Here is a 19,290-nt window from a genome sequence, read left to right as displayed (position 1 = left end):
CAGTACAAAAATACTGAGTAGGGTCCTGTTAAATCGCAAAACATCATAGAAGTCCTTATTTTAAATTGAAGCAGTAATTTTCAATGCTTATCGGAGGTAATTCCTCAGGTATAGTTTTTAATCAATTCAGAGGAATAATTTTGTTTTGGAAAGTTCAAAGTGGACTGTCGCGACAATATTTGTCTCTCTATCCCTCCCCCAGTGGAAGCTACTTCAGTCAGTGAAAGGTTTCGTCTTTAATCAAACTGAAAATAGTTGATACGAAATGTCGATTTTTACGCCAACCAATCAAGTAAAATTAACAAATGTAGCGGTGGTAAGGTTGAAGAAATCTGGAAAACGTTTTGAGATCGCCTGCTACAAGAACAAAGTCATGTCATGGCGAAATAAAGTGTAAGTACCTGTACCTTGAAAAGAATTTCACTCAGTGCTGACATTGCAATTTAGTGATTGAGTTTTAAACAATGAAATGTGCTCAAATTCATGTTACCAGTACGTGATTGAGGAACACCGACATATAATGGCTTCAACTCGGATTTTAATAATTTCTCGTGCAAAATTTAAAGCATAGTTCAAAACAACCCTGCTAGGAAAGGGTAGCCGAAACAAACTTATTATTCATAACGCTCAGAACACTATTATTTCTGGATGGAAAGTCGTGATGGTGACATTTCAGTGACTTAATGTACATTTCTTTCTTGTAAGAAATGCAACCTTGAGGCATGAGAAGGAGTCGTACAAACCCCTCAGACTCCTTAGAATCTGGCTTCCTTTCTTAAAGCTCAGTACACCCCATTTTCACTAAAAATTGTTTAGTTCCACATCTACTTTAGCGTAATAATTTAACCCCTCTTATTGGAACACTACCAAAAGGTATTTTTCCCTTCTCTTTGCACAGGGAGAAGGACATTGATGAAGTTCTTCAAACACATACAGTATTTACAAATGTTTCTAAGGGACAGGTAGCTAAAAATGATGATTTGTCTCGAGCATTTGGTACCACAGATCAGACAGAAATTTGTCTGCAGGTGAGCAATATTTATCTCCAATTTAAGTTCCTTACAATTTTTCCTACTTGTCCTAATTCAAATCAAAAGGATGTTGCAAAATATTGGTGTGCATTGTGAACAGTCATATCAAAAGCAGACCCGACATAAATGTTAAATAAAATATTACCAATAAGTAAATTTGGTGATCTCAAACAATTATGCCAAAATTCACATTTTGCATCTGTTATATAGATTTTAGCAAAAGGAGAGCTACAGGTATCTGAGAAGGAAAGAAACACACAACTGGAATCAATGTTCAGAGACATTGCAACTATTGTGGCTGACAAATGTGTGAACCCAGAGACAAAAAGACCTTATCCAGTGGGTCTGATAGAAAGAGCTATGAAAGATATTCATTATTCAGTTATTCCAACCAGAACCACTAAACAACAGGTATGGGAAAATTTTTGATTTGTTTATAACAAAGACAAGATTTCATCGCAGTGGGGAAGGGTGAGGGGGTTATCTTTGCATCATGGCTTACAATGTTCTATAAATCTTTCCTAATTTGTCAGAGGGTAGTAAAGGGGGAGAATCCTCATCCTGTTTTATGCATTAATTTTGGAAATTAAAATTCATGTGTCATGGATATGAAATGAAAAACTGTGAATCTCTCTTTTTGTACACCAGGTTTCAGGAAAATCTTGAGGTTTTTATGAAATAGAAAAAAACTCATGGGTTAGGTATATTTCAGGAGGCAAATCACACCTCTTGGTGGTTCATGAATTCATGAACCACTCTAACTTGTCTCTCTGTAAAATTCTCAATTCCACATATTAATTATGGCCTTCATCACAGGCTCTAGAAGTCATTAAACAACTCAAGGAGAGCATGGAGATTGAACGAGCCCAAATGCGTCTCAGGTTGATCATACCAAGTCGTGAGGCCAAGAAGGTTCACGAGAAACTGAGGCCACACATATCGACTGTTGAATCTGAGGATTGGCAAGGCGGGGACTTGGAAATGGTGAGGAAGACTGAAGAGTGTGATGAATCAAATGAAAATTTACTGTTTACAAACTAGTGGTGTCAACTGGTAAAGAATAAACTCATTTATTAAATAAACTTCATTGTATGACAAGAATTTCCAGCCCTGAGAAAAGCTGTAACTGCACTATAAAACTACAATAATTTTTTTTAAGTGTGTTTGATTTTGCCAATCAGCTGCTGACATGTCACTTGCCTTTCTCATCACTCTGTCATAATAGACATGTTCTCCAATTTAATTTTTGTTCTCTATCCTAGGTTTGTCTCATAGATCCTGGTTGTTACAGGATAATTGATGAAACTCTCAGGGCTGAAACTAGGGGACGAGGAACATTGGAAATGATCAGTTTAAAGGATATAGAGGAAGGAGATGAAAGACTAGAATGATACAGAATTTTATACCAATATGCTTCAGCAAGTTTTAAATAAAACTAAAGCGATGCTTACACTGACTAAGAAGTAGACTCATGTAAATAAAAAAGGCAATCCAAAGATGGCTAGAGAGGAAAATAGTATTGGTCCTCACTTATATACATTTGCTTGATTCTTGAATTTTTTGTTTGAAAATTTTTTCACTTCTGTGCATCAAACTTTGCAGAACTGTCTTCTCATAATTAGCTTGATTTGGGCTTTTTTTTAAATTTCAAATTTCTTTCCATTGGGAAGGAGAATGTATAACAGATCTCTTCAAAAATCTGAGTCAAACTCTTCATCGTCACATGCAATGTCAGATTGTTTCCTTCTATTTTCTGTTGTTTTCCTCTTCACTTTAAAAACAGATAGTGAAATCTCCTCTTTCTCTGCTTTCTTTATGATCTTTAATACCTTTTTCCTTTCAACTGAAATAAATTTTAAATACAATGGTTACTACTTTAAGTATGGCTTAAAAATGAAAAATTCAACACTAGTTATTTGTGTATGTTTAATTGCTAATTTTTTCCTCAAAAGTTCTTTCCCCTCTGTAGTAATGATATGAAAAAAATCTGTTCTAAAGGACTGTGGTCATTTTGGCTAGGAGTCCTTTTGCTAATGGCCAAATTGCTAATGTCTGAAGTAGTTCCACCAATTTCTCAGGTCAGTTTGCTAACACTTGATTGGCTGATTCCCTAATGTTTTAGGTCATTTCACTGGTCTTGTTTCCTTTGAAATAGCAATAAATGAAATGCTATAAACATATGTGTTAGATTGGCCAAAAAATGGACTGGAATTGGTCAAGTTCTGCTGATGGAATCACTAAATGTTTTAAATATGGTAGTGAAATGACCCATGAGATGTTAGCAAATTACCTGAGACTTTGGCAAAATGACATAAGATATTAATGAACTGGTTTTTGGTGAAATGATGTGAAGGTAACAGCACTGGTTACCATCAAAATCTGCATAACTACTAATAATTGTTACTTAAGTCTCAACCAATTTGCTATTCCTATTGCATGGTATTATTACAAGTGCAATTCTGATCATGAATCTGTTTTCTGGTTACTGTTTTGATGAGAGAGTTCAGGCAGAGAATTCAGAAAAAAAAATCTTTCAATAATTGATAAATTTATTACTCTTGATGTTTATATTGCTACCATTAATAATAACAGAGAAAAGAAACCTCTTCTAACCTAAACAGTGTCATCTGTTGAAACCTCTCTTGTTATCAACTATGCAGGAGCCTTGGTTCAATAAAATGACTAACCTGGTGTTTTGCAATTCTGCAACAACTGAAGGAGCTGGTCTTTATTATGACGTATTAGGAACTTTTGACAGGAGAGAATTGTACCTAAAATGGAAGATATTAAATTTAAATTATTATGAATTCCTTTACTTTAGGTCAAAATATTTTTATGAAGCACTATCCAACACAATCAACCTTTGTTCCAATGTTAAAACAAGGGTTAACAGTGCAAAGGTGCATACCAGCCTATAGGCCTGCGTGACTTCTTGAGCCATCAAAAATACCACAAAGTGACAGGCTCTTGGGTCCACTCTGCTAAGTCAGTACTAGTTCATTAAAAGAACTGCAAATCTAGCAGAGGGCAGATCTTATTTTTCTGGCCAGTTTCCATTTCTGAACCTTTAGTAGCATCTAATGTCTCCTTACAGTCTCATCACGGATTCAAACACAAAGGTTATGAGACTAAAGAAAGTGATTGCCATCTAATGAAGCTCTTGATTCCTAACCAAAATTCTCCTTGACTGCATCATGGGAAATGTAAAGCCAGTAGTGGGGAGATTATGCATAATGATGTTGTGATGAATTTGGATGTGAACAATGAGCCACAAAATCTCAAAGCCGCCCTAATGACAACATCTAGATCATGATGTGTTCAGTGTATGCTGGATTTCGATGGAAACATTGCCATACTTTAACCCCTTACACATCAGTATGCATATTCCCCATACTGTTCTCCTATGTTTCCTAAGGTGCTGACAAGGAGAATTTGTTTAGCCATCAAGAGCATCCTTAGCTGTTGATGATTTCCTTTGTTCTTGTGACCTTAAAATTTGATTCAACTATGATATTGTGTGAAGAAGAAGAAGAAAAGGATTAATGAAATAACATCATATTACCTCCAACATGAAGAACGCGGAACACACATGGATGAACATCATTTTTTATTGTTATGGTTCTTATGAAGGTGACTGCTGACCAAACCATCCTATAATAATCTCTGGCACATGCAATAAATGCCACTCCAGTGACAGAGTTTAAATACTTTACTGAAATAAAATACAAAGAAAATTATACAGAAAATTAGACCGATTGCAAGCGCTGTAGTGTTGACTAGTTCTGCATTTTTGGGGGCGGGAGAGGGGTGGGTACTCTACAAAGTTTTGAATGGTTCTCTCAGAGTTCTCCACCCTAACGTCCAAATGCGTAATATTTTACAAGAAATATACACGATGGTATTAAAAGATAACCTGTAATATACCTATCATAGATCTATTATGGGAAATACCTTACGGCCGAGCAAGAAGCTAGGCTTAACAAACTCCTTGCCCTTTTGAGAAAGCGTCTCGAGAAAATTTTGCAGTTTCTTAGCTTTCTTCTCTCTATTTATTCATTCTCCGTAAATGGGTAAAACCTCTCTCACCTTGCAATGAACGAGCAACACAAGCCATTCCATAATCTCCATGAGCTGAGATCACGGCTTTCTTCACAGTGTCAAAGACTACTCTTCCATCAATTCTCTCATCAACTTGGCCGTCTTTACAAGAAATTTCCACCAACAAATACCTAAAAAGGAGCGAAGAAGAAGGAAAATTTTTAGTTTTAAGCAATCAAGAATCCATAACTGAGACTGACGTTCTTGCACGTGAAACTGACCTTTTTTTAAAGCGTACCATTCTGTGTACTTCCCTCTCCTTGCCCGTAACAGATCAAACGTTCTGTCAATATTCGCCAGGCGTTCTTCACTTTCTCTACTTAGTAACCGAGCTCTTGGTCTGAAAAGTACCTACGTTGTATAAGAATAACTGCAGATTGCGCAAAAAACATGGCGGTCAACGAAGCGTGTTCCCAGATGCGTTATTTTTGTATAGCAATTACCTTACTTTTGGTATCGATATCTGTTCATATAGATGGTAAGTGTTATAAATGTTGAGTTGTCGTCTGAGCTTTACAAATGTAGCGTTCTCAAAAGAAACATTGCATCAGAACTTATCCTTTCAGATCCTCCCCAGCTTCGAGAAGTCACAGCGGAAGCACGCACGTTTTCACAACTTGAGAGACGCACAAAAGGCAAAAGGAGGAGATTATTTTGTTGGAAAAGGGTTGAAACACACTTGATATTTCCCCTTTTTTAGGAAAAACAAGAGATATTGAACATAAAAGGGTTAATTAATTTACCAAGGACTAGTATTGTGTTCTTATATGGCCTAACCTACTTTTTCGGCAGCACATTCTCCGATTGATCCAAGTATTGTGAGGAAGCCAAACTGGCAAGATCGTCTTATTACTTGGTGGATGTCAGTGAGAGTGTCCATAGGAACTCTGATCCTCGGGGGATTAGGTTTGACTTGGTTGATAATTAAGATCACAGGCAAAGAAAAACACAGGGATGAATATTTACGTTGGAAAGCCAGGCAGGAGAAGGTTTGATAAATTTGTTATTAAGTTTCAGTGTATCCATCCTTCCTCCCTTTTTGACTTTCTCTTATCCTTCCTCTTTCTTTTCTGGAAATCTTTCGTTAGAGAGAGAGTTACATAATTATTAACTTGTGAATCCAGAAAGAGATTTAACTCTCAGACCCCTGAGAGTGACTAGCCTTTAATTTCTCCTTAAAATATCTCCCTGAATCACACATCAAAGTTATGAGAATATAGGAAATGATCAGCAATCAAAGAAATTCTTGATTGTTATACAAATTCTCCTTGTCTGCAAATGTATGAAGAATATGCATAATGATGTTAGGGTGTAAAGGGTTAAATCATGACTGGGAGTTGTTCTGTGACTCTGTGTATATTATTAAATGAATATTTTATTATGTGCAAAAGCATTTGGCTTTAAAGGGCCTTTTTTCTGGCAGGAAAATAAAAAAGTTTTGAAATCTCCAACTGATGGGACAGAAACTACAGTGTCAAAGGATTTGAAAATATTCTTTGGAACACAGACTGGAAAGGCTCAGGTACATCAGCAGGAGCTGTATTTGCCTATTAATTGTTAAATCATTATTATTGTGATGTATGCATTGAGCTGTTACGAGGATAGGGTATCAGACAGATAATATTTTTAATCTTGCAGGTTAGCTCTAAAAATTATTTAGTTCATGGCCAGTGAAAACTTGAAGCATATTCAACTTTTAGCTATGTATTACTAAGTGAAATACTGTGGCCAAGTGAAAATTGCTGTGTTTAGTTTTGAATCTGTTTGGCAGAAAAACTACATGTGTTTAGTACCCTACTGATTCACCTCACTGAAGATAAGCTCTGACTCAGACTTTGGGCTAACTGGAGCTAAAAAGTAAAGTGATTGCCAAATGATTGAACAGTTGGATATGGAACCTTTTTTTAAAGAAGATTTTGAAGCAATTCAGTGATCATAAAAATTATTTTAATTCCAGAATCTTGCAGAGTTAATACAGTCTGAAGCACAAGAAAGTGGGTTGAGAGCTGAACTTGTGGATTTAAAGAATTATGAACCAGAAGACAACCTTTCTGAAGAGGTATCTCCAAATTTCACTATTTTTTTATTTCTATATATCCGTATAGCATGCAAACAAATTTTACTTTAACCCTTTAACTCCCAGAATTGATTAACATGAAACTTCTTCCTATAATATGTATGACTCAGTATACAGGTAATGAGAATATTAAAACTTATTAGGTAGAAGCTGGTGTATTGATCCAGCACCAAGTTCTTACAACTAATTCACAAGGAAATGTGTAGCAGCTAGAGGGGAGAATTAACAATCAAATCTTGGGAGTTAAAGGGTTAAAAATATGGGAAAATTTATAAGTTTTTGGTTTATCACCAGATTAGTTTTAATCTGATGAAGGAAAGTTTATACAAAGAGAAATACGGTTCTTAAAGGGTTAACTTTTCTTGTGCTCTGTATTTAAATGAATGTGAAAAACAGGGCAGTGGTTTGTCAGGCGCTTGCCAGAAAGTGACCAGTATCAGTTGTGTGAGCCAAAGGAAGGAGAGTGTTCAGGTCACTTGCAGTCCCATACAATTGGGATCTACTTTGCCCACTAATCAAGGGAGATCTAGGGAATTTTGAGTTGGGGGTTGAAATATTTCAAGACTAGTATGTAAATTCTAGATACTCATTCTTTGCAACACTTTTGGTGTTGGACAAGCACTAATAAAAACCACATATAGGAGAGCAGGGTCTGGACCCTACTCGACCATCCCTCTGTAATCACAACTGATAAATTTTACTGTATGTTTCAAGTGAATCTTATAATTCTCTACTCCACAGACAGCAACTTGTGTATTTATTGTTAGCACCTATGTGGATGGAAAGCCTCCAGAAAGTGTTCAGTGGTTTTACAAATGGCTAGAGGAGGCTGCCAATGATTTTCGTGTGCAGAAATCCCTCCTGCAAGGGTTAAACTATGCTGTGTTTGGCCTTGGTAATTCACTCTATGAAGACAAGTTTAACTTGGTAAATAAGTCTAATAAGTTATAAGTTAGTAAAACTTGGATTAAAAAAAATTGTGATAAATGGTTATAAGGTTGTATGATTATTTTTTGAAATGAGTACCTAGCAATAACTATATTAGATCTCTGTTATCATGCATCCTTGATTGGGCATTTACCCTTTTACTTCCGAGATATCATCAGTAATTCTCCCTACTGTTTGCCAAACAATACCTATGATGTTAATTTGGAGGATTTGATGTTAGATCAACTGATAATCCCTTTTTGATATTTTTCTTTAGTTCTATCACTTTCATGCCTGATATCATATTTGATATTGTTAGTAGAAATTCTGTGTTGGTCACTCATGGGAGTTAACCCTTTAACTCCCAGATCAAATTTTTAATTCTCCTCACTGTCAACCATACATTTCTTATAACGTTAGTTCAGAGAATCTGGTATTGGATCAACTAATTATCCCTAAATTGATATTTTTCTTTATTCTCATTACTTATCTGGTCGATATTGTATTGATCTTGTAAGGAGAAATTCTGTCTTGGTCACTCATGAGAGTTAAAGGGTTAATGCCTTTGAAATAAATTATTATTCACTTTCAAAGGTTACATTTGACATTTCTGGATCTGATTTATGTGCCCATCAATTTGACTAGAACAAAACAGTTAAGTGACCTGTATTGTGACATGCTCATATTCAAACATTCTCTTTTTGTAATGTGTCAGGTTGGGAAAAGAGTTGATAAATGGCTGGAGTTGCTTTGTGCAAGACGTGTCTTTCCTTTTGGAATGGGAGATGAAAATGTAGCCAACAGCAAACATGGAGGTATGGGGTTGTTGAAACAATCAGTTAAAAGTAATGGGTTAAATAGTGAAAGTAGGTTTTAGGTCTTTTTTTGCAATTTCTGAAACATGAGGGTAGAGTTTGTTGTGTTAATAAGGAGAGTAGTTCTGAAAGGAATGATGAAATTGTCAGTAACAGAAGCTGACAGAAGTTTTAAAATCGTGAACAGAAGCAGTCAACAGAGTGAATGGAAAATTATTTGGATCGTCAAATGTGTCCCTGAAAGCTGAATTTCTTGACACTCTTGGTACAATGTATCTTTGGTAAGTTTACTGTTTTGACACAATTCTGGTACCTATTGGTATTTGCCAGATAACAGGAAATTTCTGTAGAGGGTCATACCATACATTTCAGTTTTAATTTTTTCCTTTGCTTTCAGGCACAGAGGAGGATTTCAAATTCTGGAGAACAGATTTCTTGTCCTTCATAAAAGGTGCAAGTGGAAAATCAAAGGGAAATGTATGTCAGCGTTCCAGTGGATCAAACCCTCAAGTTGATGAAAACTGTTGTCAGAGTGATGAAGGTCCTCAGGAAAATGAGGGTCAAGATGATGAGGTAACATGTGAAAGAAAGAAAAAGACACATAAACATAATACTAATTTAATTTAGTCTGGTCTAATAAATTTGAAAGGGAACTAGTGTTATTACATAAGTACTTGGGACTCAAAAGATTTCATTGTGGTCCACAAATTAAAATCGAATCAACTGTAGCATTTATTTAACTCTTTGATCCCTAAGAGTGACCAGCAACTAATTTCTCCTTACATTATCACCCCTGAATCAGACTATAAGGTCAGGAGATTAAAGGAAATGATCACAATCTTAACATTGATTGATTATTAAACAAATTATCCTTGTCAGCACCTTAGGAAATGTATAGAAAACAGTATAGAGAATACTCATATTGATGTTAGGGTGTAAAGGGTTAAGAGTGGCAGGAGGCAAACCAGTTGGGTGTTTTCAAACTGCCAAGGAGTTGTACTTGGGATTACGGAGAAAAAAAATTGATCTGGTGGTCAGTGCTGTCAGTGTTATCAAGTGGGTGAAAACCTCATGGACACCTTGTCAAATAACTACATTTTATTACCGATTAAAGATTAGAAAGGTTCTGTTTTTGGAAATGTCTTTGTCATTTATTTAGTTGCTGGGTGACCCATGTTTTCTTGTTTCCTTTGTCAAGGTTCTGTATGAAAGCACAAGTGAGGAGTCTGCAGGTGAAGGTGAAGAAGAGAGCAATAATTCTGGCCTGGTAGATTTAGAAGACCTGGGTCCTATGATGGATAAAATGAAAAAAGATAAGGTAAGAATATTTTGATAAACATAGCACTCTTTTTGAAGTGAGTTGGAGCGTAGCTCCAAGCACTTGCAACCACAAATTGATAGTTCTGTCTGTGAGAGTATCGCAGGACTATTATTTGACACAGGACTTTGCACAGGCTCAATTCGAGTTTGATTTAATTTGATTTATAATCATGCAAGTGTTTCAACTATCAAAGGATTGTCTTTTTTGTACGCTTGAATGATATGACTGCATCAGAAAGCACACAAAACTGCACAAAGACTATGTGACTCCTTGGCAACACAACTTACAGACAACGCTTGAGGTTCTGAGATGGTATCTGGTGGTAATGTCATCCGTGTCTAACCTAGACAGCATTTACATGTACACGGAGACAATCAAGATCAAATCATGTACAAATGAGTGTTTCAAATGATGTTTTGAGAGTAAGCATTAGTTTCTTTTCCTCGTTTGGTCCATTTGTAGTCACAGTTTCTGTAATCATTTTGTTTAATGTTAATCAATGCAGGAAGAAAAAGGAGTCACAAGCGTGAAAAGCTCAAAGAGAGTTGTAGGTATGTTAACTGTGTAGAGTCATTAATAACACGCGGTATTTGTTTTCCAAATATTAAGTTTGTGATTCGTTTCTAAATACATGTATTACTTTCAAGACGAACGTGATTTGTACAAAGTACGGTTGTACTTTGTTTTAAGCTCTCTAATGTTCCGGAGGCTATTAATTGAAACTGTATTTGAAAGTATAATCTTTCTTGAACATGACATTTTGGCTTTGGTGAATGTTGGCGTTTCTCTGCTCGCGGGAAGATTTGGGACGATTCGGGGAGAGGTTTGTCAGGTGTCTGGCACTAATAATGAGCGCGTGTTCCCAGGCAATCCCAGAATCCAGAGCTTTAGCAGAGAGAGAAGTGTGCTGACCTTCTTGTAACAACTTAAATTAAGGAGACTGAATTGCTTCCATGTTTCTTTGCTGAAGGTAGCAAGAAAAAGGTTAAGACAGAACCCAAAGAGATGATAACACCCGCACTGGAGAAAGCCCTGACAAAACAAGGTACTAAATGGTGATTATAGTAACTGTCATTTGTTGTTTTCGATGATAGTCCTAAGAATGAGGGCATGAAAGCTTTTATTGGAATGGGCGCTACCCATTGTCAATGCTTGTAAAGTTTTTTATTACTAACCGTGTTCGAGGTCCGTAAAGTCATTTATGGACCAAGGTTTTTCTGCTCGGAGTTATGGCCCAAGTGCGGAGCGCGCGGGCCGTGATTCCGAGCGGATAAGACTCGGCCTTTAACGTACAATACGGACCTCTAACTCGGTTAGTAAGGGATATTTATTATATGACCTGTGATTGACAAATATTAAACAAAAATCCCTGTTTAAAGACCGTATGCGTTGGCGTGAATAGGGACGGAAAATCCCATGCGGCCTTGCGAGATACGAGCTGAGTAAAAAGAGAAAAAGCACCAGCGGTAGTCACATGATATGACGCTTTTGGACTGAGTTTAATCGAGCCGGACTGGAAAATATTCAGCTCTCTTTCACGGCGTGCAGTTTGTAAGCTAGATCAATATATTTCCATCAAAGACAACCTAAGTTTTTTTATACCGGGAATTCAAGTACCGTGATTAGCCAGTGCTAGGCCCTCGGTCTGTAGCGGCGAACGAATGAGCGGGCGAGAGAAATCAGTGGGACCTGAATACCTGGAACAAGTTAGGATCTCATCGAAAGGTTGCTTTGCCAGTTTTTACTATAACTCCAGCTCTCCTTGATTTCTGGAAATCAAATCTCAATTACTCTTTCTTAAGCTTGTTTCCTCGTCTTTCGTTATTTTCTAGGTTACCGTCTGATCGGTTCTCACTCCGGAGTCAAACTATGCAGATGGACAAAGGTATCTAGAATTGATGTTATTCCACTTTCAAACGAGTTAGATACTTTTCATGCGCAGTGTATTGTGTCTGTCGTTATCACGCCAAGTCACATAACCTCGTTTTCAGTTTTGCACCTCTTTCTACATCAGCCATCAGTCAAGTCAAATGATATTCCATTCTTATCACTTCTTCCTTTGAAGGACGCACTTTAGGCCTACACGTCGGTATTGTTAACTCTTAAGTGTTATACACATTTTTATTCACTAGAACGTATTCATTTGTCATTACGAATCCATCTGGTTACAGGTCAAATTTGACAACCATCTCATCGAAGCCGAGAAAATCAGAGAGAAATTTTTCACAGTGAACCCAACTGTTAGTGTCCTCTCAGCTCTTTATTGCATACTGGGGTTTAACTCTGCAACTCTCTTTACCCGCTTTGTTACGACCTCGTTTGCATGACACTATCACGTGGTACATACACGAGTGCTAGGTTCGACTCAGTGACACTTGTGTTTTGTTCGCAGTCAATGTTAAGAGGTCGTGGTGGTTGCTACAAACATACCTTTTATGGTATAGAGAGTCATCGTTGTATGGAAACAACACCAAGCTTAGCTTGTGCTAATAAGTGCGTGTTTTGTTGGAGGTCAGTGTTATTGACTTGAAGAGTCCATGCTATTTGTGAGGATGTAGTGTACAGTGGGAAAAAAACCATTTCTCTACAAGTGTCACTTCTCAGTCGGAGTGATTTTAGATTGAGTGCCTCTGTTTTGCTTTACCACGCACTTTGATTGGTTTAAAAATTTCTCGTCACCCTCCTAACCAATCAAATGAAAAGTAAAACCGATCGCGACTTGGTCACACGCGTTTTCCCGCACTTCAGGTAGTTTGCTTGTTTTTACGGTTTTTATCACCGACTCCTTGAGATACTTTTCCTTTGTTTAGATTGGTGTTGTGATAAATTTGGTTTTGCGACACTCAATCACAAATCTGATTTCCTCTTTGGTGTTTTATTTTGGGCGGCGTCGGTAATCTTTTGTGAAAATGCGAGATACTTTCATCTCAGTTAAGTTCGAAAATCTTTGGAACTGTTTGAAAGATCAAGGATACCAGGTCTGAAGATTTTGGTTTACTTAAAAATGCATGCTCGAACGTTTTTTAAGGAAAAGTACGTTCCTGAAACTAAACAATTTCTGACCGCGCCATTAAAAAATATTCGTGAAAGTTTGAAACTTTTTACCGTGTCTCGAGAACCCATCGGGTAACTTGACTTTCCGTCATTGTTTTCAAATATGCTAATAATTTGACCACAGACGTAGCCATTTTGAATAATGCTTGGCAGCCTGGCCGCTTACACGTGACATCATAGTCTTCTCTTTTATTTTTTTCTCCCCTTCAGGCATCATACAAATCCTGTTGGAACAGAATGGAAATGGAAGATGGACGATCCTGACACGATTGTGAATGGCGCAATGGAGAATCACCGCAACATGATCAAACAGTTCAGAGGTTAGTTGCATTAGTGACAGGTCAGGACCTTTTGAGCTTGTTTCTGATTCGTCATTCTATTTTAATGCACTTTCAGGTGTTCCTGGTGTGAAACCTGAGAGATTCGAAGAAGGAATGAAAATAAGACATTGTGCTCTTTCTCTTGTTGGTACGTAATTTTTCGTAACTTTAAATTTTTGGTAATTTGTACTCAAGCTTGGTAACAACCTGTAAATGTGTGCTCTTTCGTTCTGTCCAAGGTGAGCCTATCATGTATCCAAGAATAAACGAACTCGTCAGGATTCTGCACGGACATGATATCTCATCTTTTCTCGTGACGAACGCACAGTTTCCTGACGCTATAAGGTGGGTCCAAAACGATTTTTACCCTCCCCCCCTCCATCTCTTTGGTTACTCTGTGCAACATGGTTCTTGCACGTTGACGAATGAGTAAGTAGCTTTAGTCTCAGAATAAATTATCCAGCCTATACTAAAGATTTTTTTAACCAATGTATAAGCACTTAGATTGAATCCGAAACAGTCGATTCTTCAGTAAACTATCACCGGGTCTGTGATTTCGAGCAGTATTATATTTTACAGAGGGGGTTCCACCGAGAGAAAAAACTGAGTGGTTCTACGTTTTGAGTTATAGTATGTTGATGATTCATTATAAGAAACTGGTTATTCACATTTCAACTGGAAAGCAAAAAAGAGGATCGATGAGCTTAACGCCTTCAAGTTTATCTCCTCCTTAAAATAACGAAGCTTTGTCAGCGCACAAATGCATATGTGAAACCAGAACGAGTTATTTGGAGGACACGTTTAGGTATTTTAGAGCGCATTGTGTACCTTTCCATTTTCAATACTGCTATAATCTTCAGATTAATCATTTGTCACTCGCGAAGGTCGAATATATTACCGTATTTATTCGAAATAGCGCCCAACCTCAGTTAAGCACCCACCTTATCGGTTGGAAAAGTTGATGAGCGCCCAACCTCAATTCAGCACCCACTGCTCTCAAGGTGAGCGCTTAGGACGCTTAATCGAAGAAATGTAGTATTCCCGTGTGCGGCTAGTGTTTGTCGTCCTTCTATGGTGGGTAGTTTGGTGTTTCGTTACGGCTATGAGTGAGGAAGGATTGAGCAAAGTTGTCGACAACATAAATGTAAGAGAGATTTTTTTTTCTTCTCAGGAACCTCATTCCAGTGACTCAGTTGTATGTCAGTGTGGATGCCAGCACTAAAGAAAGCCTCAAGAAAATCGACCGACCCTTGTTTAGAGATTTCTGGCCTCGGTTTTTGGACAGCCTTAAGGCTCTGTCAGAAAAGGTTTGAAGAGGCTTTCATCTCCGTTTTTTGCTTTGTGTCAAAATGTTGTGATTATATTAGTGGCGCTGTTCTAGTTGTCTTGTACATGAAAACCAACTCACCCGACCAGTTTGAATCGCACCTTTAGGAGATTGCTGTTGTAGCAATTTGTGTTTTGTTTTACGTGTCTCTGTTGCGTCAGACTCATTGGATAACCTTTGAAGTTATCGTGAATATTCGTAGCGTCCTCTGATTGGATGGTGGTATCGGATCCTCTTCGGTTTCGTCAGCCGTTGCTTTCTTAAGCTTCGGAACTATCGAGCTATTTTTTCATGTAACTGGAAATAATATATATATTAGTGAAAGTTACCATTTCTTATTGTGTTTTTAATTTCAGGGTCAGAGAACTGTGTACCGTCTCACACTGGTTAAATCCTGGAACAATGAAGAAATTAAAAACTATGCCGACTTGGTATCTCTTGGCAAACCAGACTTCATTGAAGTTAAGGTACTTTTACGTTTCTTTGTCTCCTTACGAAACATCATTGTGCGCTGAAGAACTTACTTATAAAACAGATATAAACAATGTCTCCCAATGCTCTGTGTCGCCTAAAAGTTGGCTTTTGAACTGTCACACATTCTCTCTTTAGATGATGTGTTATTAGAATCTGGATCGTGAGATCTCGGGTTGAGCCTTGGCCGAGTCACAATGCTAAACAGTTTGCTCCCCCCATGCCCCCCCCCCCCCTCTCTCTCTCTCTCTCCACGTCAGAGTGTACATTGATACCAACAGACTGTCACGGAAACCTGACTTAAAGCTGGGGTAGACTGAAATATATCGCATCTCATCCAGGGGGAGTAACGATAAGTAAATATATCTCAGTCCCGGGAAAACGAATACGCTCCCTTACCAAAGTACGCTGGTGATCACTTCCTTTTTTCTCGTGAACTTAATGTGTGATTCAGGAGTGATCTTGTAAGGAGAAATTAGATGTTAGTCACTCTGAGGGTTCAAACGGTTAACTGCTATGACAGCATTGTGGCTGTGTTCCTTTGTAGCTCACTCAGGAGTATTGAATTACTTGTCCTTGGGTTATTTATTTAGAATATTATGTTTATTCTGTGTTTCTCGTTTCTTCCTCAGGGCGTAACCTATTGTGGGGAATCTAAAGCATCCACCCTAACGATGCAGAATGTACCATGGCATGAAGAGGTAACGTTGTTAAAACTTTTAACTCTTCCTACTAATTCTGACTCATTTGATTACGCTGGTTTTAATAATTTGGATTGTTGTCCATTGGATTTTAATTGTCTTTGTCCGCTTATCCTGTTGCGTTTACATTGATTTAGTTTCAGTGGAGAATTTGCATGTCCTTCTTCATCGACTGAGTCATTTTTTACATTGTTCCAATGGGTTATCATTTTCTCCTCAGGTCATTGGGTTTGTTCAGAAGCTAACAGATTTACTACCCGACTATGAGATCGCCTGTGAACATGAACATTCCAACTGTCTTCTTATTTGCCACAAGAAGGTGAGAGTTAAAATTGTAACTTTTTTTTGACGTCTCCTCACAAACTGGTCGAACATATCGCGCAAACAAATCCCTTAGTTTGTACTTAAAATGACAGATATGGCAGCGCCAGTACACACGCTGATGCGAGGCTCTAAAATCGAGAGAGAAAGATATGAAAAAGGACTTGGGTACTAGGATCATCGACGCACTTTTATTGGTGTTTTGCTGTCTTTTTTCTTACCTGACAAAAGGAAAAATTTTATGAACACTCATGGTGGGGCCTGTAGATTTCCTTATTGCTACTTCGGGTTTTATTTTTTCATTATTTTTTGTACTCTTAGTTTAAGAAAGAAGATGGATGGTACACATGGATTGATTACCCCACTTTCCACCGTCTGGTAAGGGCTGAAATATTCTTCACCAATACTGTTTAATTTTCACAACCATCATCTTGTTTGATGAAGGTAATGCTTTGCTTAAAGTGAATATTACATCCATGGTTTAAGCCCATAACATACAACTATCGTTAGAACAAGTCGTAAAGCGTTCTTGCTGGCCATTACTTTGTACCCCTAATGGGGGACCAATAATAATTTCTTCGGAGCGGATTATCTGTACGCATAGCCATCATATCATCTTGCATGGCTTTGCACCCTGATTCTTCTCACTGTTTTTTATACACTTGTTGTGGTACTGGTGAGTGGCCCAGTGGTCAGAGCGCTGGACTCTGGGTCTGACGGCCCGGGTTCGAGTCCTGGATGGGGCACTACGTTGTGGCCTTAAGCAAGTCGCTTCACTCACCTTGCTTCGTCTTCTCGGATAAGACGTTAAGCCGGAGGTCCCGTCTCCTGCAGGGTTTGGGGTAGGAGACGTTAATTTCCCACGCACGAGATTACTGTGTGATGAATGTTCTCCCCTGGGTTGGGTTGGGTGGATTGAGGGCCACAAGTTTATTAGCTATGCTATTATGTGTTACCCTCGTAAAATAAAGTCTTTACTTACTTACTTACTTACAAGGGCTTCTCTAGGGGGCGATCACTTTCTGTATTCTCATGACCTTAATGTGCGATCAGCAACCGAAAGTACCTTTAGGCCATCATAGGGCGGATTTAGGGGAGGGGTGCAAGGGGTACGCACCCCTCCCCCCGGATGACCTTTGGATTTCTAATATGACTAGTATTCTGCGGAAAAAGAAAAAAACTATGTGGTTTATTGGTGTTGAAGTAAAACAAGCAGCAATTCTCATTATGTGATTGCCCAGTCCTACGTCTTTTTCCTCGTTGTTCTCTTTAAAAGCTGGTTTATGCCATTCTTTAGTGGTTTGCCCCCCACTAAGAAAAATCCTGAATCTACCCCGCCATCATCGATTTAAGTGTAGCATCAATTCATTTCCTGGTGCATTGTTTGTGTAGATGCAGCGTTATGAAGAGAGCAACGGAACCGAAAACTTTACAGCACTGGACTACATGGCCAAGACACCTGAATGGGCCTTGATGGGCCATGAACAGAGAGGGTTCGATCCAGAGGAAACTCGGTGGCATCGCAAGAAGAAGAAGGACATTAGTGGCTGTTAAACATTTCCGATGGACGAATTTGTGTGTACTTACCTTTGCTGTTGGGTTAGTCCGCTCTATGCGGCTCTAAAGAGTGACGTATTTCAAGTATGAAGTGAAGGAGAGGTTTCGATTTCATTTTTGGAGCGCGTGACTTTTTGGGAACATGATGGCAACATTTTCGAGGAGCAAACTGGAGGATTACATTAATGTAGCTTATAACTGGACATTTAAGCCCAAGAAAACCATTTGAAGAAACGTTTTATCTTAAGTCTTCAGCATCTTTAGCTAGTTGGCAAGCAGGGCCTCATTTAGCACCATTAGACTCGCGTTTTCCTGCACCTGGAAAGATTTGAGACGTGTCGGGGGGAGGTTTTCTAGGGATCTGGCTCTAATGGCTAGTGTCAGACCCCTGACACCCTTATACTTTCCCGCGGGCGGAAGAAACGCTCGTGCCAGGGCGCTTATAATAAGGACTAGCTTGTAAGCTAAACCTTTATCCTGCTTTGAAAGCTGGCATATTTTAAAATGCCCCGAAGAAGCTTCGGTTACTGTTGTTACAAGAATCTGGCAGGAATACCTGTTTACACGCAAGCTTCTTGTAATTTATATTATTACTGTGTGTAATGTTTATAGACGCAATCTGAGTACGAAATGCGCGTAAATTACGCAGAGAACCCGTCAAATTCGTGTACTGAGGTTATAGTGTGTGAACTAAGACAAAACGACATGTATGACGGCTTGAAATTCCATTCTACAGTGCCGTTAGTAAAAGAAGCGTCTAAACAATGTTGAATTACGAATATCGTCAGAGATTGACGATAGGAAATTTTTCCCTTGGCGCGCATCAGTCTATCATAATTGCGTAAATTTGCTTCGAGCCAAATTTTGGCGATAAAGTATAACTCTCCTCTTACGATGAATATTCTTTATATGTTGTAAAAATATTGAAAATAATAAATAAATAAAAACAAAACAGAACAAAACAATATAAAAGATAAACCCAAGACCAAATAGATGTGCTCAGTTCCTCATATTAATTGCGCTTCCTGAAAAAAAAATCGATGAAATTAAGTTTACATAATCGGCGTCTAGCCTCTCGAACTATGAATCATAATTCTGGTGCTTGAACTGTGCATGTTAGCTTAAACGCAAGGATAACACATGTAAATAGAGCGCATATGCCTGCATAACAAGAAAACTCGCTTTAAAAAATACGTGTAAGCATGCTTTGCTTTGCAATATTAATTGATTCCACACGCAATCTTCTTTATTCTTCCTGATGTTTTCAAAG

The 19,290-nt window shown here is 38.1% G+C and overlaps 3 protein-coding genes across 3 annotated transcripts; 2 read left to right on the top strand and 1 right to left on the bottom strand.

Moving 5' to 3' along the window:
- Window position 1: 1 nt before the first annotated feature.
- LOC113670267 (ribosome maturation protein SBDS) lies at window positions 2–3,743 on the top strand. Its single transcript, XM_027186374.2, has 5 exons — window positions 2–393; window positions 899–1,028; window positions 1,242–1,442; window positions 1,848–2,015; window positions 2,294–3,743. The coding sequence occupies exons 1-5, from the start codon at window positions 266–268 to the stop codon at window positions 2,420–2,422; spliced, it is 756 nt and encodes a 251-aa protein (XP_027042175.1). The 5' UTR covers window positions 2–265; the 3' UTR covers window positions 2,423–3,743.
- On the bottom strand, window positions 2,086–5,488 carry LOC113670268 (ribonuclease P/MRP protein subunit POP5). Its single transcript, XM_027186376.2, has 5 exons — window positions 5,351–5,488; window positions 5,118–5,260; window positions 4,594–4,743; window positions 3,719–3,802; window positions 2,086–2,874 (listed from the first exon to the last, which is right to left on the bottom strand). The coding sequence occupies exons 1-5, from the start codon at window positions 5,368–5,370 to the stop codon at window positions 2,723–2,725; spliced, it is 549 nt and encodes a 182-aa protein (XP_027042177.2). The 5' UTR covers window positions 5,371–5,488; the 3' UTR covers window positions 2,086–2,722.
- On the top strand, window positions 5,443–18,992 carry LOC113670269 (S-adenosyl-L-methionine-dependent tRNA 4-demethylwyosine synthase TYW1). Its single transcript, XM_027186377.2, has 21 exons — window positions 5,443–5,607; window positions 5,922–6,118; window positions 6,553–6,651; window positions 7,087–7,188; window positions 7,948–8,133; window positions 8,849–8,948; window positions 9,346–9,521; window positions 10,147–10,266; window positions 10,775–10,820; window positions 11,240–11,314; window positions 12,102–12,154; window positions 12,662–12,780; window positions 13,534–13,643; window positions 13,720–13,791; window positions 13,883–13,988; window positions 14,815–14,950; window positions 15,327–15,437; window positions 16,074–16,142; window positions 16,363–16,461; window positions 16,785–16,841; window positions 17,856–18,992. The coding sequence occupies exons 1-21, from the start codon at window positions 5,520–5,522 to the stop codon at window positions 18,015–18,017; spliced, it is 2,283 nt and encodes a 760-aa protein (XP_027042178.2). The 5' UTR covers window positions 5,443–5,519; the 3' UTR covers window positions 18,018–18,992.
- Window positions 18,993–19,290: the final 298 nt, after the last annotated feature.

The sequence above is a fragment of the Pocillopora damicornis genome, chromosome 12 (assembly GCF_964200805.1).
Source record: "Pocillopora damicornis chromosome 12, jaPocDami1.2, whole genome shotgun sequence".
In the NCBI taxonomy this organism is placed as follows: domain Eukaryota; kingdom Metazoa; phylum Cnidaria; class Anthozoa; order Scleractinia; family Pocilloporidae; genus Pocillopora; species Pocillopora damicornis.
The sequence above is the reverse complement of the archived record's forward strand: the minus strand, read 5'-3'. Positions and strand labels throughout refer to the sequence as shown.

Bases quoted from the DNA above. Each gene is read 5' to 3' on its own strand.
- LOC113670267 (XM_027186374.2), top strand. From the start codon at position 266: ATGTCGATTTTTACGCCAACCAATCAAGTAAAATTAACAAATGTAGCG. The intron at 394-898 runs GTAAGTACCTGT...CTCTTTGCACAG, and splicing joins ATGTCATGGCGAAATAAAGT to GGAGAAGGACATTGATGAAG. The intron at 1,029-1,241 runs GTGAGCAATATT...TCTGTTATATAG, and splicing joins AGACAGAAATTTGTCTGCAG to ATTTTAGCAAAAGGAGAGCT.
- LOC113670268 (XM_027186376.2), bottom strand. From the start codon at position 5,370: ATGGTACGCTTTAAAAAAAG. The intron at 5,261-5,350 runs GTCAGTTTCACG...GCTCCTTTTTAG, and splicing joins ATGGTACGCTTTAAAAAAAG to GTATTTGTTGGTGGAAATTT. The intron at 2,875-3,718 runs GTTAGTCATTTT...AATTTATTTCAG, and splicing joins GCAGAATTGCAAAACACCAG to TTGAAAGGAAAAAGGTATTA.
- LOC113670269 (XM_027186377.2), top strand. From the start codon at position 5,520: ATGGCGGTCAACGAAGCGTGTTCCCAGATGCGTTATTTTTGTATAGCA. The intron at 8,134-8,848 runs GTAAATAAGTCT...GTAATGTGTCAG, and splicing joins ATGAAGACAAGTTTAACTTG to GTTGGGAAAAGAGTTGATAA. The intron at 14,951-15,326 runs GTTTGAAGAGGC...TTTTAATTTCAG, and splicing joins TTAAGGCTCTGTCAGAAAAG to GGTCAGAGAACTGTGTACCG.